The sequence below is a fragment of the Pygocentrus nattereri genome, chromosome 18, assembly GCF_015220715.1.
Source record: "Pygocentrus nattereri isolate fPygNat1 chromosome 18, fPygNat1.pri, whole genome shotgun sequence".
Lineage (NCBI taxonomy): Eukaryota > Metazoa > Chordata > Actinopteri > Characiformes > Serrasalmidae > Pygocentrus > Pygocentrus nattereri.
In genome coordinates, this window is record NC_051228.1 from 36458641 (window position 1) to 36482353 (window position 23713).

Below are 23713 nucleotides of genomic sequence, written 5' to 3' on the forward strand. Positions count from 1 at the left end.
CACACACAGCAGTACTTTTCCATAATGACATGCAGAATTTGTGCCAAAATGAAAAAGAAAACGGTAACACTTTATTTGAAGGCTACCTACATAAGGGCTTCATAACACATTCATAAGCACTGAATAATGTGTTTATGAAGCACTACTTGAACATTTATTAAGTGCTTATGTCGGTTCTCGCAACCTGACATGATGTTTTATGAAATAAATGACATTGTACTGACATAATATGAATAAACGTTGAACATATTTACAGCACTAAACACATTTAAACCCTGTACATAATTGCATCAATCATCTTATCCATGCCATGGAGGGAAGAGGGGGTGGTTTCCAGGCATATTTCACCTGATATTAATACAATGTCGTCTTAAGAATGCTGACATAAATAGTTATGCATAGTGTTTTAAATGTTTAGTGCTGTAAATATGTTCGTTTATTCTTATTATGTCAGTACAATGTCATTTATTTCATAAAACATCTTATGTCAGGTTGCGAGAACCAACATAAGCACTTAATAAATGTTCAAGTAGTGCTTCATAAGCGCATTATTCAGTGCTTATGAATGCGTCATGAAGCCCTTATGTAGGTAGCCTTCAAATAAAGTGTTACCAACAAAACTCTATGTTACACCGTCCTTACGTCACTTGACCTCCTTACTGAAAAGACTGCTGAGAGCTGCTCAGAGCTAATCACCTTCCAGCGAAGGCTTGTTGCTCATGACCCACATGGTTTTCACTGAACACAGGTTTGTTCATATTAATGACAGATTTGCGTCGCTTTACCTACATGGATGCGAACCACCAAAAACCTGGATTAGAGCAATGTGAACAAGCCTCACTGAGCTAGCATTAGCACAAAGCTAACAATTTCCCACACCGGGGTTTCCTACACTGGGTGTAATAAGATGAGTTTGGATAAATGCATGCTCTGAAAAGCATGTCCACACTATAAGAAAGATGAGTCATTCATTCAGCACTGTGATCATGTTAACACGCTGACGTTAAGGGGACACACTGAAGTATTGTCTATTTACTTCCCCCCAAAACGGTCCAAAGTGTCCAGTTATGTAAAACTGGGAAGTGTCGTTGCCCTTTAAGTCTACACACACTGGCCACTTTATTAGGTACACCTTGCATCTACGATCACTGTCCATTTTATCTGGTCCACTTTCCATATAGGTGTGTTTTGCTGTTCCCCAATTACAGACAGCAGTCAAGTCAAGCCAGATTTATTTGTGTAGCGCTTTTTACAAAGGTGGCAAGGAGAACCTCCCTCAGAGCTGAGGAAGACACCTTGGGAGCAACCAAGGCTCACCAGGGGGGACCCTCCTCCTCTGGTCAGACTACCTACAGAGTGATTATACTACTAATATTAATAGCAGTAGTATTAGTAGTAGGAATAGCTAGGAGTCCATGATATTTACATCGCATATATGGCAGATTTGTTGTATTTACATGAGTAAATAGTAAGCAGTGTAAAATTAACTTAAGTTTGATGTTTATCCTAAGAGGTAATGGGGAGGAGATGAACTGTGACGTGTGTGTGTGTGTGTGTGTGTGTGTGTACATGCTGGAGGCAATACAGCTTCTAACAAACCCCACTCCGATACCTCCTTGTTTATGGCACGAAACAGCTGCACCGTGGGTACGCACCTCAGGGGGGTCCCACTGTTCTTGGACAGGGTGGACAGAGCTGGTCAGACAGAGCTTCAGCCAGTCTAGGTAAAGACTGTATTGCTGTAATGTAGCAACATTAGTCCAATGCTTGAACGGCAGCATAAGCAAAGCCTTCTTTTTGAAATCCACCTCACACGTCGGACTGAGACTTCTTGGCTTTCTCAGACTCCTGTGCAGAGCTGAGCACTGAATCTTTCTTAGGTCAAGGCTTACCGAAAGGGTAGCGCCTGACCTCATTTCTAAGCTAGCGAGATGCTCCTACCTCTGGGGAATCAACACCATGCTACAGTTAAAACAAGGGTTGGTCAGAGTAGGTCAGGGCTTGTCTTAAAAGAAACCCCAGATAGTAGGACTTACAGACCTCAATGGGGGATGGAAACACACACACACACATATTATATATCGCTGTTGTTGGAAGAAAACCTTGTATCTCCAACATAGTAACTTTACAGGAGAGGGAAAAAGCATACTTCACTTTTAATGTAAGTCAATGGAACCAGACGTCTTTCCAAGTAATTCTGGGACGTTTCTTTTGGACCATTCTTCATGAAATTTACAAATAATGTATAGAATAACAGACATTTTCAAATTATGCAAAAAACTGAAAAACGTCAAAGATGGAGATACGAGGTTTTCTTCTGACAGCAGCAATATACATATATCCTAAAATATTAAAATTGTCCATGACATTACTCAGGATGTTTGACATTTGAGATTTGCCAATCACAGTTGTTTTGGCCAGTGGAAGCAGCTCAAAATTAGAAAAAAATTAAATACCGTGCAAAAATATGCAGCTTTTGGTTGTGATTTTCAGTCAAAGGACATTAAGGAAGCTACCATTAAGCCCAACAGCTTTCCTACTGAGGAGAAGAGGAGAAAGGAGTAGAGAAAAAATGGCTAAATCGAGGTTGTATAAGACTAGCCGAATGAAACATCCCGTCTTATCTGCCTTCCTTTATTTTATCTGATCTGTAGCTGTACGGATCCACATTCCAGTCAGGTCTGCTGACATATTTACTGAGTCCATGGCAGAATCAAAGAAAGCAGACAGGAAAGGAAGTTTCAATCAACTATTTGGACGCAGACTCAGGAGTTACGCAGTGTGAATGGCAAGTTTTCAGACTGAAACATGACATGAGACCAGAGAGCAGCACGATTTTTATTTCTTTGATTAAATCTATTTGACAGTATCCATCAGTATTCCTTTCTTCTCATTCCACTCTGGCTCAAACTGAACTGTCCAGCTAACAAGTACGAGTTCAGTGGTCAAAAGTGAAGAGTCAAATCAAGTACATCTCGCATCACCACCTACAGCAGAGGTCGCTAGACCCAGATGCAGTCCTATGTAACCAATAAACTATGGAGAATTATTTCATTTTGAGGGGGTGGTCCTATTTCAATCGCTGTAACAGTAGCCTTTACAGTAGCTTTAGTGGTCCGGGAAACTCACAGACCAATCACGTGTCGTAAATATCACACGTGACGCTACTCAGCCAATCAGATCTGTGCATTACGATGAGCTCTGAGACTCGACTGAGGGATGCTGCACAGGGGAGGGACGAGGAGAGAAACAGCAGTCAGAGAAGAAAGTGAGTCAGAGGGAAGTTATTCCACATTCTGTCCTCTAAAAAGAGAAAAACTGACAATAAATGTTGAAATATGACTGAATTGCAGTTGATTTGATTTGACATTTATTACATTTGTTGACTGCATAAGATGCTACTCTGCTACTTCAGTAAACAGTTAGACATTATGATGTTCTGGACCTTCGCTTGAGGAAATTTTCTCTAATTGAATTTTAAATGCCCCTGACCTACAGCATAAAAAAATGACAACCTTCAGCATATTTTAGTAGCTTAAGGCACCAAATCATGGACAAAATATATCTTACCAGTTCGTGTTCCTTCTAAATGATCTACAATGATGCACAAGACAGCTTGTGCAAATTTACCAATAATTACACTAATTACATTCATTATAGAGACAGCTTGGTTTTATCATAAGTATTATGTGATTAAAACCAGTGGTGTTTTGCCAACCAGCAGGTCAGTGCCAGCATGTCTCTAATGCCGGCCTTACACCAAATGGCTTTTGAAGCAATTTCACTGCCGCAACGGATTTCCAATATCGGAATAAAATCTACAGTGAACTGAGCTGAGCCCCAGATTTTTACACACCCAGCCAATGTATCTGCCCATCTGTACCACTATATTGTGGAGAAGGAAAAGTGTTTATCTGCTTGTAAATTTCCTTTAGGTGCATGAAGGGAAATAATCTCAAAAATCTAGCTGCAGTCTGGCAAATAGTGACCCTATCCAGTCTTCCCTGATCCCCAGGCTTTGCAAAATCATGCTCTGTGACTATAAACAGTGCCACTGTCTTTAGATGTGAGAGGGTGTCAGACTTTAGTCTTTCAAAAGTCTTTAGCATGAGAGAGTGGCCAGGTCTCATGAAGGACTGCCTTGCCCTATTGACATTACATCACTGATACTAACTCTTCTGTACCACCTCTACTGCTTTTTCTTGTTTGTGATTATTTATAAACACAGAAGATAAAACAAATGTGCCTCACATCCTCACAGTTGTTTCCTTCGCACACAAGCTGTTAGAGCACTAATACCTCACTCTTGCGGAGCCTGCTGAACTTAAAAGAGTGAGTGTTACAAGCCAGGTCCATGTGGTGCCTGATTTTATATATATATAGACACACACACACACACACACGACAGAATGGAGCATACAACAAAAACACATGTAGTGCACAATGTCTACATCAAGCACCAATACAAGAACAGCTGGTTCTCAACACCCTGTCTGTTAAATAATACTCTTCGCAGCATTTAACAAATATCAGTAAATATATGAATCTCCAAAATATGATGATATGAAACAATGTCTAGCAAAATGACATGTCAGAATACAGGGTGATTAAAAAAGAATCATCAGACTTCAGAATGATTTATTTCACTTGTAAATCATTACAGATCAATGTAATAAACTGTAAATGGTTTGAATGAGCATAAAGTTTATGTAATTTTATTATGTAATGTAAAAGGTCTCAGTCTGAACCTCCTCCAGCTGCTCAGACAACATCAACTCCACAGTCAAACTCATCCCGCACTGGACTGAGCGTGTCGGGCGTCGCTGCTCTCACGGCTCTTTCAGTGGGATTTCGGAGATCATCCAGTGCTGTGGAACCAGCGCCGAACGCTCTGAGCTGCTGGAGCTTCACTGCCCACAAATCCCACTGCACAGTTATGACGGTTTCACTCTGATTGACGTGGAGACCGCAGAACGCTTTCTGCTCAGGGGTCTCAGCTCCTCTCAGACTGAAGGGAGCCAGTCAGAAACTCTAAGACCCCCTCTTACAGTTGGATTGTGATTGGTTCCTAGACGCCTCACGGCTGTAAAAATATGCACTTTGAAATCGGATGAATCTCTTTGCATCACCCTGTATATAAGCCTTTTGTTATAGAGCTTAACCATCACACCAACTGGAAAACTGGGTAAAACTGAATGAGGTAACATGAAAATACCACACCAAGCAATGATAAAACCCCTTTGTGGATACTGGCCAAAATCGGTCTCTGTCCTGAACATGAATTATGGCCACTTCATATTTAATGTTCTCTCAAATGGATTTAAAACGAGCACCTCCACTGTATTTTCAGGCTTGCATGCTATGTTAGCCTTGTTTACTAAAGCTGGCACCAGAACCTTTGGACTGGAGAAAAAGAGCATTGAAGCAATGGTCACTTGGTCACCCTGTTTTCTGTGCTGCTGATTGGCTAATGTCAGTGCACTGTATCTGATGGAGGATCCTGAGAAATCCACAGAGACCTTGTTGTACATATGATGTACAAACTGTCATTTGTCATAGAAGAAAAAGTGATATATTTCAGCATGCCCTGGCACCAATGATGGACAAAAAACCCTAATTAAAAGTGTCTTTAAAACGAGGGACCCATATGCAACCAATGAGATACTGACACTATCTCAGTCAATGCGCTAAGGTTCCACGTCAGAGACCAAAGGATTACTGGTTTAAAATGTCGACTTATTAATATAAACAAAGGATAACCAGAGCCATTCTACTCCTGTACAGTTAAACAGTTATAAAAAACGAAAAAGCACTGCCGTCATTCTAAGCGCTGTGCTCTGGTGGTTTAGCAGGAGCTGTCAGCACTAAGAGAATTAGAGGCAGCAGTGCCTGAAGACGGCACGCCTGCCTCTGTTTGATAATGCCTTTATTAACAGCACCATAAACCCCTCGCACTTTATGCGTGGTGCATGTCATACAGCACTGCTTCCCTCCAGGGACTTCTGAAAGCAGTGGCTTGCTCAAACGAATTAACTTTCAGAAATAAATTAGCGCTGCTCTCCAAACATCTGCCAGTGGATTAACGTGTTTGTGGTGGAGCACACTTGATGAGCCACTTTCAGAGATATGTTCCTTCCTGAGGAATCCAAGTACTAGGAGAGAGAGAAAGGCTTTCCACTACATTCAATATTAAGGGCAGTACATTAAAGTTAGCCAGTGCCGTTAATTGCAACCTACATACTCCTACGTCTCTCAGTAAAGCTTTCTGGGAAAAACAGAGTGTAGGGAATACTGGGGAATGAAGTTAAGAAGGAAAAGTTTAGTATGGAAGATGGTGCTGAGTGTAAGGACTGGGATATTTCAGTTAGGCAAGGGAAATCAAAGGGAGACTGGAACAAACCTTCGTCCACAATTTAGTACGACGTGTCGCACCATCAACTACTCGCTTTTGAAAAGAATTAAAAGAACGGAGTCAGTACATAAACAGGACTGCGGCAAAAACATTCCCCAATCATTTTCTTTCCGTATTCAACTGAAATTCATTAAAATGTTATTTAAGATGGGGCAAACCATCATATACAAACATATCGCTGCTGTCAGAACAAAAGTTTGCGTCTTCAAAACGGTAAATTTACAGGAGAAGGAAAAAAACCTACTTAATTTCAATGGAAGTCTATGGAACCAGACTTTTTTACCAAGTCGTTTTGGGCCATTTCTCTTGGTCCAATCACCATGAAATTAACACTAAATATAAAGGGCAGCAGGAATTTTCATTTTATGCCAAAAACTGAAAAACGACACTAATGGAGATTTTTTGTCCCAACAGCAGCGATATCAAAGTCTATAAGCTACAATAGCCAACTTCTTACATCATGTCTTTTAAGAGAGTCCACTGTCTAAAGTCTCCTATTATTACAATAGGAAGACCATTAAATATCATATAAAATGCAGCACATAAACTTTTCTGCCAACAGCAACTTCCAGAGCACTAATTGAGCCGCCTCACCTTCGCCGTGCCGTCCTCCTTGAGGCTGATGAGGTCCAAGTCGAAGTCTTTCCTCAGTCCATCAGTCTTGTTAAGGACAATGCGTCCTGTCAGGCCATCCCACTGAGCCTTGGTTGTCCGGCACAGAGAAGAGGAGAGACACAGTGAGTCATTAAGTTCCCTTCCAGACAGCTGTGTACATGGCTTAGGGCAGCAGGAAGAGTCAAAATGTCTTAGCAGGATCAAAACAAACAGTTTCTCTCTCCGGCAGATCTTAATTGGCTAGGCTGGTCTATCCGGCCAACTTTCCAGCGCAAGAGAAATCAAGGTTACTGAAATGACAAATAGGCAGCAGATGCATTATTAATACAGTGTTAAGCTGACCTTTATTAATTGCGCTGCAATTTAAATGAGTAGAAAACACAGCATTTTGATCAGTTCAGTATATTCGCCTGTCCCCAGTGGCAAGAGCACAAAGCACGAGGCTGATTTCTCCATCACTTTCACTTTATAAATGGACATTCGTTTGACAAATGGCTACTACAAATTCAACCAAAGCAAGCAGCCTGGCTGGAAACCTGCAAAGCTGCAGCTCTACATGCCTTTCTCCACACGGATGCTGCCATCTATAGGAGCAGGGCTCCAAACCAGCCCTAACACACTGGTTCATGTTCAGTCACACCAGCTGGCCTTGACACTTTTCCTCCAACCACCTCTGCCACGTTCGCAGTACCATTCCCCATCTCATTACTCTCCGGAGCAGGGGGGGTCCAAATCCTGTCCTGGAGGGCCACAGCACTGCACAATTTTATCCCTGAGCTCCGACGTGATGGTTTCAGCTCGTGAAGGGTTTGATAATTAGCTGTTGAGCTCAGTTGGGTTGGAGGAGGGAAAACACTAAACTCTGCAGTGCTGCGGCCCTCCAGGACTGGATTTGAGCGCCCCTGCTCCGAAAAGTAACGAGGTAGCGAAAAGTGCTGCGATCCAGCCTGGAAATGGCTCAAGTCCGGGAGTTTGGAAGGAAAGTTTCCCAGAGGGGCAGGACACATGGTCAACAGTCACCACTGACATGTAAATTAGAATCGTAATTACACAGAGAAGTGAATGAACAAATCTCGGGTGATCCAGCTGCACATCTGCTTTGTATAGTAACTGAGAAACACTAAATGACTTTCAAATGAACTGTGTTCTCTGTATATTTCCAGTAGAGTAAAATTCTACACTTTGCACTTCGCAGGACATTCTTCTTGAGAAATAAGGGCCCTGGTGTGAAACCTCAGCTCTTTCTGTCCTGGAACAAAGCCGATGTAAATTAGCTCTATATCAGCAGAAAAAAAAGCAGCCTTGCAGGGCAAAGCAAACGTTGTGCCATGTAATCTGCACAGCAGTATGCATACACTGGAGTCCTCATGCCCTAAATCAAGTCCAGTACATTAGTCAGTATTATAGCTCAGTGGATAATCCACGGAAAAGCCCCCTCACAATGCACGGCTAAATGCCTTAATGGTGTTGTAATTAAGTCTTTATGGGTCATTTAAACATGGCATCTGGAGTCATTTCAGTCTCAGTAGAGCTGAGAGTCTGTCTCTCTCTCTCTCTCTCTCTCATCCCATATGTTACTGGCTGAAGCTCCGCTGCATTCTGGCCGTCAACACTCGGCTCACCAGGTTCTCACGCTCACCTCTGAAGTGGAGAGATAAGGCCAATTAGGTGGTAACACCTTTCTAGTGTTGTGTCAAATTCATTAGAGATTATGTTCGGCTAAATAAAGTGTCCTCTATATTTGTAGAAAAGGGCTTGTCTTGTTTTAATATTCTATGGTCTTATTATTTGCAATACATTATACAAATGTCTTGAGTCATCAAACACCCACAGAAAACACTCTGGAAGCAGATAATAAGAAAGATATTTATAGTATGCAACAAAACACGTGACCTCTGATGCACAACGGCATCTTCTACATTACCAGAACTTAAGAGAATAGCCTCTAACAAACTGCAGGCCTCTCAGTATTGATTACATAATTAATTATGTAATATACAAATTATTCTGATGATAAATTGAGTAAGAAGTAAACAATAAAAAATTTTAAAAAGTACTTTAGCGAACAATAACAAACCAAACATGGGCTTCCACACACACGCACACACACACACACACACACACGCGCACGCACGCACACACTGCTGTTGCTGGACGAAAACCTCACATCTCTAAAATGGTGACTTTACAGGAGAAGGAAAAACCATACTCTACTTTTAATGTAAGTCAATGGAGCCAGAATTTTTCAAAGTAATTTTGGGTCATTTCCTTTGGTCCTGTCATTATGATTTTCACACACAATCTAAAAGGGCAACAAATTATATTATTAAATTATGCCAAAAACCCAAAAGACAACAAAAATGGATATGAGGTTTCCTTCCAACAGCATATATAAATATATATATACACAGACACACACACACACACAAATATACAAGACAGATAGATAGATAGATAGATAGATAGATAGATAGATAGATAGATAGATAGATAGAGATGATTTTTCCATGTAGATCATGTTTGTGCAGGCAATGCTACACAGTAGAAAGGTACACCACCACTCCGGTCAGCTAAACCTTCTTGCTCAGGTCCATCGTTCTTATGTTTTGCCTCTGTGGCCAACATGCAGTTCTATCTATGAGTTTTCTTGGTCTTCCAGATCTTACCTTCACATTTCTTTTATCATGTAATCATGACAGACCTACTGCCCTGTTCTTGTCTCAACAAGCAAAGCTCAAATATTTGTCCATAAGAGGCTGCATTGCATTTCCACAAGTACCACAGATGTGGGGCTGAAAAATCACAAGAACATTTGTCCAGGAAAAAACCCAGGAAGCAAGCCTGACACCAGTGTACACTAAACAGCCAAACTCGAAATGTGCTGGAGGACCACTCAGCCTGGAGAGTACTTCAGCCTAATGCACCTCCAGGAACTCATTTAACAGTCATCTTTCATGTGATGAATTCCCCGACTGGAGAGAAAGCACACCAGGCTCTAACGCAGACAAGGCCAGTGAGTTATGTGCTCCTGCTGCAGGCTGGAGGATGCTTCCAGAGTGTCGGGATTTAAGAGGATCAAACTGCACATTTATCAAAGCCCATTTTCTGCCTCCACATCCTGGCCCGTGAAATATGTCTTTGGCCTCATAAATACATACATATCTTTAGGAGCCGTCAGGAGAACCAAATAAAATGAAGTGTAATGTATCAAATGAGCAAGACTAGGGATCAATAAAACCACTGAAATAAAACATCGAAACCAATACTCCAGAACCGAAATTCAATTACGTGCATCCAAATGATTTTTTTATATACATTTTATGATGTGGAATGCGTGCAGCATACTTTACTGATGAAAATGTGGAAGAAAGAAGTTTTGACAGAAGAGCATTCGGACGGACTGCTTTTCTTTTTCGTCATTGTTATTTTCTCTCATTCCAGATAGAACCGATGGGAGCAGACTAGATGGGAGCAGGTGCATGTGTGTGTGGTTAGTGTGAAGTGTGACAGGCTCACCTCCTTAAACAGATTCATGAAGCGGGGTCCGTACCTCCATGGCTTGTGCCTGTGGCACTGCAGAGAGCTCACCGTCATCTGGCTGGCTCGCTGTGACGCTACTGCAACCATGAACACAGCATCGTACATGAGAGCAGCCGCTGTCTGTACAGAGAGAAAAGAGAACGTGGACGCAAAATATTCAGAGGACAGATGCTTCAAAATGTCATACATGTACACCTATCTGGCGTGATTGGATCAGACACAGCAGTGCTGCCGGAGTTTTTAAACACCTCAGTGTCGCTGCTGGACTGAGAATCGTCCACCAATCAAAAATATCCAGCCAACAGCGTCCTGTGGGCAGTGTCCTGTGACCACTGATGAAGGACCAGAGGATGACCAACACAAACTGTGCAGCAGCAGATGAGCTGTCGTCTCTGACTTTACATCTACAAGGTGGACCGACAAGGTAGGAGTGTCTAATAGAGTGGACAGTGAGTGGATACAGTGTTTAAAGACTCCAGCAGCACTGCTGTGACTGATCCACTCAGACCAGCACAACACTAACACACCACCACCACGTCAGTGTTACTGCAGTGCTGAGAATGATCCACCACCCAAACAGCACCTGCTCTGTGAGGGTCCATGGGGGTCCTGACCACTGAAGAACAGGGTAACAGAGTATCAGAGAAACAGATGGACTACAGTCTGTAACTGTAGAACTACAGAGTGCAGCTATACAGTAAGTGGAGCTGATAAAGTGGACAGTGAGTGTAGAAACGAGGAGGGGGTCAGAATGTTGTGCCTGATCGCCGTATCATAATAATTACTGTAAGACTCAGTATCACAGGAATGCAACAATGAGGCCTGTGAGTGGCCGTCGTTGCAGTAGGTGGGGAAATGCAAGTTTTTTCCAGTTAGCTCATCAAAGCGGTAGGATTCTCTTTCTATAGCCTCCAACATATAACGGCATTGGATGGGTGATATCCACAGCGCATTCTGGGTGGCTGGAAAGATCTTCAGCAGCGCAGCTTAATCCTCCATTATCATTTCAAATGCGAGAGTGAAAGCCAGGGGAAAGGCACAGGGGGAGATTTCGGATTGGGCCAAAATGGGGACATGAATCAGTGTGAACAGCGGAGTTGAAAGCCACAGTCAGTATATCTTAGGATTTGCCTATGTGGGTTGCTGCTGACAACAGTTTTTTGATGTTGTTTCCCAGTTTTACCAAAGTAGATCTATTTTTATGCACATGAAAACAGTCTTTCATTAATTTTATAAAAATACTTGTGAATGTGATTTGCTGGCTTAATAAGGATCTGATTTAAATTTCAATGATCTGTGATATTTCTGTGTGTTGTGAATGCCGCGTCCTCTGCTTTGGTGAAAATTCCACCTAACGATTCACTTGTGGTTGGATTCTCTTTGCAAGCTTAGTCAAGAGTTTAAAAACAGTGTCCTTTGTAAACAGTTTCACTTAAATGAACTAGACAGGTGACAAATTGACTCTGGGTAGTAAATGGGGCTTCAGCTTCTCTATTTACTACCCTGAATCAATTTGTTATCTTAGAAAGCACGATTATTCAAGATGATGCTGATTTGTAAAAGTAATGCAATGCGAGTGGACCGAGAATTGAAAAGGCATTGGTTCTAATCATTACAGGTAACTTTTACATCCCTCTTAATTCTGGCTTACATGAAGCTCTAATAAATAATGTCATCCTTTGAATATCAATTCTTACAGTCATCATGCCGATCATTAGGCCACTCTCGGGTCTGGGTGGGGCTAGCTGGCGTTCCATGCTCCATTTCTGAATAACAGATGCCACGTAGGGGTTGTCTAGTTTCAGCAGGCGGAACGCAGTCATGTTAACGCCACTGTAGCGGTACGGCTCCAGGTCCAGTGCAAAGAGATCCTTAAAGGCAAGCAGAAATGAGAAGATCTGTTTTTAATCCTTGTGGTGTTGATGTGTTTGTTACTCAGTGGTCTGGTTCGACAAACACACACACACACACACACACACACACACACACACACACTCTAAGCTGCTCCCTCAGGGTCGCGGGGGGTGCTGGAGCCTTTCCCAGTGGTCATCGGGCAGAAGGCAGGATACACCCTGGACAGGTCACCAGTCCATCACAGGGCAGACAGACAGACACAATCACACACACACACACACACACACACACACACACACACACACACACACACACACACACACACACACACACACAGCAGGCCACGTAGGAGGAGAAGTGAGTGTGAAAAGCACCTCCACTTTTACTCCCCGCAGGTTCAGCCCAACACTACGTGCAATATAAATGCGTGGGGGGTGAACAGAGTGAAGACCCTGAAAATGGGTTATTTTATATGTTCTTCACAGAAAATGAGCTAAGACCAAGAAATCTAGGTTGAAATAATAATAAACCACATCAGTTTTTCTTTTGGTAAACATTGAAAACGGGTCCCACAGACCTGAACACCACACACGGGTTAAAGCTATTGGTTAATAAAAGCTGCTGCCTCCTCTGCGAACTTCTATGGTTAACTACTCTCAACCTGGTCACCTGAAAAAACACCTTCAAAAGGACAGAAGGACATACTGCTTTCACCTTTAAAAGATGGAGACAGCCCCGAAAAACATTTCAGAAGGCCAAATATACTGTTCATCTATGCAGTGAGGCACAAATATAAAATGGAGCAGGGCAGCCTAGATTTACATCTGCTTCTCCATTTGCCTGTTTTCCATTTCTTTCCTCATGTTCTTTTAAAAGCACTCTTCATGGAAGACTTACCAAGGTAGTGAAGAAGAAATGGTAGTACTCAGTCATCATCCCCATTGACATTAGCTACAAGAAAAAGGACAACACTGTAAAAAAGGTCAGATTAAGTGGAAACCATTTAGTCATTCTTAGAAGTAGTGAAAGTGAAAAGCAGGGGTGCACAACTCTGGTCCTGGGGGGCCGGTGTCCAGCACAGTTTGGTGATGTACCTGCTCACACAAACCTACCTAACCTGTTTGAGCAGGTAAATCACCAAACTGTGCTGGACACCGGCCCCCCAGGACCAGAGTGGCCGGTGTCCAGCACAGTCACCGTCAAGTTCATCCCAAACTCCCTTCTAGGGGTGTAACGATATATCTGATATACAGTACATCGACAAGATTTAAGATGATCTCACTGCAGTGATGCTTCAGCTTCTTAAGAGCCCAGAGTCTCATCCAGGGGCCCCCATTCCCACGACTCATTTTGACTCACGATTTCTTACCATATATTGAACAAAGTGAGGAAACTTATGACTATGTTCATATTGTTGCACAGCTTTCTAATGACACTAGAGCTGGGAGTCAGGAGGAGTGCTGGAGCGAGGTTATTGGTACTGATTGCTTAAAGACTTGTGTTTAAATCATCCGGTTGGATTAGATGCCATAATTAATAAAATATCTATTCTCCATGATGCACACTGTCAGTTTGGTATTGCGATATCTCGATTTCATGATGCATTGTTACATCCCTCCTCCCTTCTAGGCCTGAGAGCGAATGCATCATTGAATTTTCCAAGAGGAGAAATAAAAAGTAAGACAAAATCTTCAACAGTAGTTCGCATAAAACACGCCTTCAGCCAGAAACCTTCCCAGGAAGATTAAGACTAATAGTGGCTTCGTCGGCATGAGGCACCTGTTTGAGCAGCTCGGATGCCATTTGGTAGGAGCAGTCGAAGATCACGTAAAACTCCTGCTCCTTCTTCATCTCCTTGAGCAGCGGGCGGGCATCACTGCTCCCTGAGGGCAGCTGGCGTATGCGCACCTTCATGCCATTTCTGGATGGGGCTTTAATCAGCTCCTGCATCCGCATTAGGCCTGTTAAAGAGTGAACACAAAAGAGAGAACACAAGGACGGCCACATTAGGCGGAAAACAAACTCATTACCGACTGGAGTGGTTGAGTGTTTTTGATTTCCCTGGCGTGAAGGCCGTGCCAGACAGCATCATCCAAATTGGGACCCTGATCTTCCTCTACGCTGTCAATAGACCTCAATCAATGGGTTCCTACACACACACACCCCCCCCTCTTCTTTAATCAAAGGACATGTAATTTCTGGATGCAAAAAAAAGCTCTGAGCTGGAAAAAAAACAAGTAGAATGAAATCATATCTGAAGGGCAGACTGGAGAGGAAAATCGAATCAAACAGCTGTAAGAAACAGCAGATTCTATTAAATCAAAGATGCCTATAGAGGGCACAGAATGAGAAAGCAGACATTGATATAGGACAGGAAACAGCACTGGCCGTCACGTGTGAGAGTTCAGCGCTAAGTTTTTAAGCCTTTCTGCTGGAGAAGACAACAAAGCAAAGCCTCATTAGGGAGGGAAATCACCCGCGCGCTGCACTAATTCACATAAAACGGTTTGGCCATTCATCTCCACAGCTAAAGCAGCGCACCGTCACATCCAGATGGATAGGAGCACAAACCCATGCGGTTCCCTTTAATGTCCGAACGTTTGAAGAGTGATGTCTGCTACGCCACTGCACACCCCTGATATATACAGCCGATGATAATATTAGAGGTATGAACTACTTACTAGGACAAGCCCTGTGAATAATTTAGCTGTTCGGGATTTAATAATAGAAACAGGAAAAAGACATATGGAAGGCACAGGGGGTCCTGTACTTGAGTTCCCCTTCAAATCCTAACAGTTAAATTCACAAAACAGCTCAGCCAGAGAAGTCTTTCCAGATTCATCCAAAACGATGACTGTTCAGTGCACTTGCCTGGTTTACAACATACTATTCCATAGTTTTCTAGGCAGACGTGCGGATCTGAAACTGAGAGATATGATAGATATAATAATTCCTTCAATTCTTCAACAATTTCAATTTGCACTGAGCTTAAAGAATTCAAATGTTGCCAGTGACTGTGCCAACATAATGAATAATGGAAGAGGAAAGGCACACGCATGAAAAATGCACATACACACAGCAAACTCTGAGCTGGCATCTGTTACCTAAGCTTCTCTAATGATTCTGTAATAATATTGGTTCCAAGTCTCTGGCTGGAAATCAGACACACTAATCATGAAAAGTCTTTCCTAATGAAGCAAATCTTTCTTGTCTTAGAGCCAGTTTGAGACTTCAGTACGAGCAGAGAAGGGTCTATGTTCAAAACAAAAACAGAGAAGAAACAAAAAAAAGCAAAACAATGTAATGCTTTGATGCCAGGTGTGTTGTTTGGCATTGAGTGTGATAACAATGCCAAAATCAGAAAGTGTCCATACACAAAAATAAAGGTAGTAAACTGTCACTGGGGTGCCCCACCCTTCTGTCAGTGGGGTGGGACCCTTAAGAGTACATCTCAGTGCCTTTAGTCAGGGAACATAACTGAACCATAATCCACTGAAATGATGTGTTCTAAGCTGGACTGACTCCACACACCCTGCCCCGCCTCGCCTCGCCTCGCCTCCGGGCTTTTATTCTACTGCTCTGTTTTAAAACATTCGGTTATGAAAAGGAACAAATACCAACTTTTCACCTGGAGGAACTGATTTAAGCTCCACAATCAGGCCTTAACACCACTGCTGGAGCTTTGAGGGAACATTTACACTGTTTGTACCTTAATGAATGAAAAATGTAAATATAAGAAGAATGAAATGCAAGAATTTAGTTGATTTATACCAACATAACATATCTAGGGCTTTAAAGTGAGTCTGGAAGGAACTTTGTGTCATTTGTAGGAAATATTTCTGTCCAATTCTGATAACAGATAAAATGCTGCCTTATGTTTGATATATGACACACAACTGTAAATTTAAATGATACAGAGCTGCTTTCTCAAAAGACCCAACTCAACTAACAGACACAATAATAAAACAATAAAATATTCTTTACTGCTCTGTATGACATCATTATATTTCTGTCGAAAAAGCAATATCTATCCAAAGGTTGAATATGTAAATCAGGCTGCTACAAAGATAAGATGCACTATGCTGTATATCACAGAAATTCTGAGTACAACACCATAAAAAAAAACAATGGATTTAAAGAGAAACATTACTCTTAAAATTACAATTCAGCTCACTTCAGTCTTTTTGTCAGGAATGGTCTTTGCTCTAGGGCCCCTATTTCTAAAAAAAAAAAACAATAAGTTCTTATATATGTTGACATTAATTAACACATCCAAAATATACACACACACACACACACACACACACACACCTTTTAAAAATAGCTGTCCGTGATTAGAAAGATTATTTTCAGTAATTTGAATGACAACTGCGTAAAGACAGGCTGAGACGAATAAGACGCTGCTCTTTCATTTACTCCACATTCTCTCATTGTAGTTTTAGATAAATAGATCAACTATTTTAAGCATTACTTCTGAAAACAAGCAAAATTATTTGCTAATACATAAAATTCCTAGACATTTTTACTAAGTTTACTTAGAATCCCCTTACAATATTCTCACAATGAACTGAAAATGAGGAATATCTGAAATACAGTATATCGACAAGATTTAAGATGACCTCACTGCAGTGATGCTTCAGCTACTTAAGAGCCCAGAGTCTCATCCAGGGGCCCCCATTCCTGTCTTCTGCCTACAGCCCCAACATCACTAAATCCACCACTGTGTTTCGTAAGCAGTTAAACTAAAAGTGTAGAACTTACTTTGATTTGAAAACTGAAATTTCAAAATAAAATTATTAATGGTAGTCATAATGATTTGATCTCTGGTCCTGTGATGGACTGGCTGCAGCTCCCCCCACGACCCAGAAGGATAAGACAGTTTAGAAAGTGTGTGTGCACATATATGTATATACATACATACACACACACACACACATATAATTATTTTTAATTTCATTTTATGTATTTGTTTGTTTATTACTCTATCCATATATATATATATATATATATATATATATTTTTTTTTTTTTTTTTTTTAATTTATTTATTTATTTATTTATTTATCTGCCATGTTCACTAGTCTATACGACATGAACACACACACCCACCGATCACTTTATTAGGAACACCTGCACACCTACTTAGCCAATCAGCCAACTGTGTGGCAGCAGGAAAAAGTGTGATCTCGGTGATTCTGTCCATGGTATGATTGTTGGTGGATGGGCTACAACAGCAGATCCCATTGGGTTTCAGTTATAGCAGCCAAGGACAGAAAGCTGATGCTAGAGTGGGCACAGGCTCATCGAAACTGGACAGCAGAAGAAAAAAAAAAGAAAAAGCTAGCCTGGCCTGATGAATCTCAAGCAGATGGTGGGGTCAGAATTTGGCACCAATAGCATGGATCTTTGGAGCAAACCTGTCTTTTGTCAACAGTTGAGGCTGGTGTACATGGTTTAATGGGGTGGGGAATGTTTTCATGGTACACTTTGAGCCCACTGATACCAATCAATCATCGCTTGAGTGCCACAGCCTATTTGCGTATTGTTACAGACCCTCTGTGGCTACAACTTACCCCGCTTCTAACGGATATTTCCAGGATGCTACTGTCACAAAGCAAAAGTCATTTCAAACTGGTTTCACAAACATGACAATGAGCCAAGTGGTCTTCAGTGGCCTTCCGAGTCCCAGAATCTGACACCAACAGAACACCTTTGGAATGCTGTAGAACGGCAGATTCACAGCATCAAAATGCACCTGAAAAATCGGCAGGAATTGTATGATGCAGTAATGTCAGCATAGACCGGGGGCCATATTACAGAAACGTCTTCAGTCTGAAATCATATCTTATCTGTTTAGCCACCATGACAACTTCAGTTAGCACTGAATTTAGGACAGAAGCTATTACAGAACATCAGTTCTTCATTTCATAATCTTAACATAAGTTCCAGATAAGAAAACAGTATCACACAAACATGCTAACTAGAATTTCCTAAATTCTGTCCTAACTTTAAGACAAACCCAGAGCGTCTTAACGTCTGTTTTAACCATCTGTTTCTATTGTTTTGTGCAGTGACCGGCAGCACAGTTCACTATAACCGACATAATGAAGCCATATTGATCTACACTAAAAACGATGCTTTGACTTAAGTAGGTTTTTTTTCCTAATAGCATTTTTAAAAGCCCAGATGCTGCAGACACGATCTCTACCGTCCCTCTTATTACCTTTGTGTGTTAAATGTTGATGATAAAATATTACAGTGATGGTGGTGAATGAGGAGACAGAGCTGAACGTGTGTCTCTTTATTAGGAGGAATAACGTTGGCGCCCGGCTAAAGTATTTGGGAAATGAAACTGAAACTGAGAACGGCGATGTTCTGATAAACAGCACGAAGCGCTGACACATTATTAACTTCAAGTTTAGAGCGATTCAGTTATGTTCCATCATTTTAAATCCGTAACTGCAGCTAATGTTAGCTGTCAGACACATTCATTAGCCAATGGTTGGTTGCTAGGTAACAGGCGTGACAGCTGATTGTCAACTTCGATCTAGTAAGTTAAGATTCCTTAACTTGAGTTAAGATAACATGCTGAAAGACAAGATAAGATTTGCTCCTGTAATCTGAATTTGTGAAAAATCTTATCTTGACCTGTCAGATCTTAAGTTAATACAAAAAGATTTTCTGAGAATTTCAGAGGATCTCGGAGGAATGTTTCCAACATCTTGTGGAATCCATGCCATGAAGAACTGAGGCTGTTTTGAAAGCAAATGGACGGCCTACCCAGTATTACAACAGTGTCCCTAATAAAGCGAGTGTATATAAGCCCTACATCCTATAACCTTTAAAAAGAATGGAGGCAAGGCAACAATGCAATAACCATTATAATGGAGTGACCCTCCTGGGCATGGTTTTTTTGCGTCTGCTAACCCCCTGTGCAAGGAATTATGGAATGGAGGCACAACATGAGATTGTGTGTGCCCCCAACAGATAAACTGGCGCTCTATATACAGATTTTATTCAGCAGAAGCAGAGAACGCGGTCTGACGGTGTGCCGTTTTATTTATTGTCATGAACAATCCCATATTCTGGAGTCCAGAAGCAACAATAAAAGATTTTAATGGATAGCACTGAGACCTTAGCAACACGTTGGGCATACTGGTACAGGAAAGGCGATCAGGCAGTGAAAGCCCAACCTACAAATGTTATACAGACCGCATAATGTTTAACATAAAATAGCAAAGAGCTTTTGCTTTTCATCATCTACAGAACATTATAGCATTAAAATATTCAGAGAATCTGGAGAAATCTCCAAATGTATGCGAGGGACAAGGCTAAAAAACACTATTTGCTGGCTGTGATCTCTGGGCCCTCAGGCAGCACCGCATTAAAAACACATGATTCTGTAGTGGACATCACAGCATGGACTAAGAAACACTTCTGAAAACTAACGGCTATGAAACCAGCTCAATGCTGCATCCACAAACACAAAGAAGAAATGATATATAAAGAGGATCCAGAAATGCTGCTACCTTCTCTGGGCTTTTAGCCACATATGCTGATTTGCTCATTTCAGCAAAACAATGTCAAACTACATTGTTTACATGCATGTATTACAGCCGTATTAAAATAGTCCAGGTCCTGAGCTGGCCTGCCTGCAGTCCAGACCTGTCAATCACTGATAACATTTGGCGCATTATGAAATCCTGCATCAAGCAAGAACAGGAAAACGTTTCACTTTCAGGGTTTAGGGTCAATAATTGGTCCTCCTCAGTTCCCAAACACTTACAGAGTGCTGTTAAAAGAAGAGGTGATGAAACACAGCGGTAAACAGGCCCCCGTCCCAACTTTTTTGGAACATGTTGGCATCAAAGTCAAAATGAGCAGATATTAAAAAAAAAAAAATCTAATTTCTCAGTTTCAACGTTTGATATATTGGCTTTGTAGTATTTACCGTTAAATACATGGTTAACATGATTTGCATATCATTTTTATTTACATTTTGCACAACTTTTTTATGAATGGTATCATAACTCTGACATCTAATATGCTTTCCAACTTGACTTTACTTCACAGTGGAATAAAACTGAAAATGAATCGCTCAATAAAAGCTGAAAAAGAAAGGAGACCGACTGTCTCTACTGACCCATGTCCTTTACCAGGACCAATGCTCGGGCCTAGATTTCAGTGAAACAGCATAAAAGCATTGTATTTAACAGGCCATCATTCAGCAATCTGCCAGTATGTAGCATTCTACGCTGGAAGATTGTATATTACATAACACAATGTAACAGTGGGCCTCCCTCCAGCATCCATTTCCATCTTCCTCACTTGAATGAATAAATTCCAAAAAAGTTCAACTGATCCGGGCAGCATTGTTTAATCAAGTGGAAAGAAAAATCACGTAACGTTCAAGCGGCACTTTGAGCCGTATCAATCCTTTCAATCGTGGTAGTTCATCAGCCTCGATGGTGTCAGATACGTCAATAGAGCAGACAGGTCCTGGAAATATGCTTTCTCCATATTAAGAGGCGAGACCTTTGCCTAATGCTGCGATATAATCTCTTGGAAATTGTATTGATATGCTATAAAAGCCAAAATCTTTCTCAAGGCTGCAATCTACACCCACCGACATGCTATCTAGTCTGTGCTATACAGTATTTATTAAAGGAAAACATTGCCTGTGTATCAATAACCCTACCCAGTTCCACAGCATTGCCTTCTGGGTATGAAACTCAAACTACCATATCTAAAATTACCTGACAGAAAAAGTCCTCTGTGCCAGTGAGTAATAGGCATGAACCGAACCAGTAGTACATAAAACCCATCCATGCGTAGACAGCCTGCAGTGACTATAAAATTTGCTCCCTTTTCCCAGCCAAGCACATTGAGAGCTCACACTGCTTTGAGAGTGCTATCAGGAGCTGCAAGACAGAGATATCTATTGCATTGTATTCATGTGAAATCAGTTAATCGCAAAAACACAGACACTCCGCACATAGACACCCACAACTACACCCACTCTCATTCATCACTGGTTGATGAATATCTGAGAAGTCATACGTAGAAAACAAACTATAGCACAACCATCCCTGTATTCGTAACTACTGAAATCCATGCTGGTAACTACTGACTTAAAAAAGAAAACAATTCAACCTTCCCTCTAATGGCAACAAACATGGGACACTTGTATCCTCACGGGAAGCACTAACTCTCAAGTGATAGACAATAACACAACTTTAACAATACACAATGTCCCTGAGCCTCCTGGCCAAGCCTTAAACAGCCCTAAAGCTGTTTTGGAAGTCATGGACACTGTCCTCCGGGTTAAAGACCACGCAGCTTGTTATAAGTGCTCAGTTTAAAAGCCAGCATTCATGATGGTTAAGGGGTGCGTTAGTGCACATGGCATGGGTGACGTGAACATCTGTGAAGGCACCATTAATGCTGAACGACAGATACATGATTTGGCAACATATGCTGCCATCCAGACGACGTCTTTTTCAGGGAAAGCCTTGATTATTTCAGCAAGACAATGTCAAACCACATTCTGCATGTATTATAACAGTATGGCTCTGTATTAAAACAGCACGGGTCCTGAGCTGGCCTGCCTGCCGTCCAGACCTGTCACCACTGATAACATTTGGCGCTTTATGAAATTAAATATATAACAATGGAGACCACAAACTGTTGAGCAGTTGAAATCCTGTATCAAAACAAGAACAGGAAAACATTTCACTTTCAGGGTTTAGGGTCAATAATGGGTCCTCCTCAGTTCCCAAACACTTAGAGTGCTGTTAAAAGAAGAGGTGATGAAACACAGTGGTGAACAGGCCCCTGTCCCAACTTTGTTGTTGGCATCAAACTCAAAATGGGCATGTTTTTTAAATAATAATAATAATTTCTAAAATGCTTGGCTATATTTCACAATGGAATAAAACTGAAAATTAAATTGCTCTATAATAGCTGAAAAAAAATCTGAAAAAGAAGGGAGACAGGTTGTCTCTACTGACCTTGGTCCTTGTATCCTTAAGGAAAGCACTAACTTTTAAGTAAGACAATAACACAGCTTTAACAATATATAATGTCCCTGACCTTCCTGGCCAAGCCTTAATCCAGTGTGGTGGCACAGGACTGACTGTAGAAAGCTGTAAAATAAGCAGGGGACCTACAAGTGTCCAGTGGGAAAAAGGTTGGGACTGGTTGTTTGGAAAAACTAAATCTTTTCCATGGTAAGTCAAAGCACAGGACACTGTTCTGAGAACATCACGGACACTGTCGGTATTCCTAGAACACTGAACAACTGCACACATTATAAAAAGGACAAATTATTAAGAGCTTGTAAACCACGACCTACAGTAACTGTATAAACTGCATAGTAACGTATTCTTGCATTTGATATGACACTATATAGTCTCATTCATGTTGAGGGCCGAATCAGGGGGTGACTGAGCTGCGCGACGCCTTCAGTTTGCTGTGCTTTGTGATTGATTCACCTGCAAGACGTGACGGAAGCCGAGAGACGAGACACACAGACCTTTAATTCAGTGCTTTCACTCCAGGTTTGGAGCCGCCGCTCTGCATAGTTCAGTGTTTCTCTCTGCTGTTCACACCTCGTTCAGCTCCAGAAGGGATTAATCAGCTAATAATATCAGGAATTTTAACCGGGAAGCCACAGTTATGCAGGACAGGGGTTTCAGGACTGGAGCTGAACTCTGAACTAACTGCACCAGCAAACTTACAGAATCACGTCTGTCGACACACGACGTCGTTTTCCGTCCCACGACATTCAGTCTGATATTTAACGTTTGTTTCTCAATTCAAACGTCATTTAAATCAGAAACAGAGAGTAAAGTTATCCCGGTGGTCTGCAGCTGCGTTAGGAGGACGACTGGTCATCTCTCATCAGCTAAAGGCCTCTAAAGGCAAGCATTGCTCACATCTGTGTTAATGAGCTGATGTCGTTTCCCTCCAATGATCAGAGTTTTTCTCCTCTTTATGCAGCACCATGGGATCCTTTACCCACCCTGATGTGAAGATAAGGTGGGCTTCTGTGATGAGGCAGAATAGGGAGAGGGGCTAAGCATGAGATAAATATAAATGTCAGGAAAACACAAATTTGGTAGCTTTCCGTCCAGCTAAAGTGGGAGCAGGAGCTCAGGGTAAACTGTATAAGGATCACAGCCGGTTGTATCGACTTTGTTGAGGTAACAGAGTAAAATACAGAAAATGTGGAAAGGCCTCTCTGTTATTCTGCTTCTAATCTGCAGAATTACACCTTTTATTAGGCAGCTTG

General features: G+C 41.6%; 1 protein-coding gene across 5 annotated transcripts in view; it reads right to left on the reverse strand.

Moving 5' to 3' along the window:
* grik1a (glutamate receptor, ionotropic, kainate 1a) overlaps positions 1-23713 on the reverse strand; it is an 87375-nt gene that overhangs the window by 31138 nt on the left and 32524 nt on the right. For 4 of the 5 annotated variants that reach the window (XM_037546959.1, XM_017691422.2, XM_017691423.2 and 1 more), the window contains exons 4-9: positions 14201-14382; positions 13319-13372; positions 12265-12438; positions 10544-10687; positions 7007-7114; positions 6401-6445 (exon numbers count right to left, since the gene is read on the reverse strand). In XM_037546959.1, coding sequence (XP_037402856.1) covers positions 6401-6445; positions 7007-7114; positions 10544-10687; positions 12265-12438; positions 13319-13372; positions 14201-14382 — 707 coding nt within the window. The remainder of the gene's footprint in view (positions 1-6400; positions 6446-7006; positions 7115-10543; positions 10688-12264; positions 12439-13318; positions 13373-14200; positions 14383-23713) is intronic. The other variant, XM_017691426.2, reaches the window with a different exon arrangement.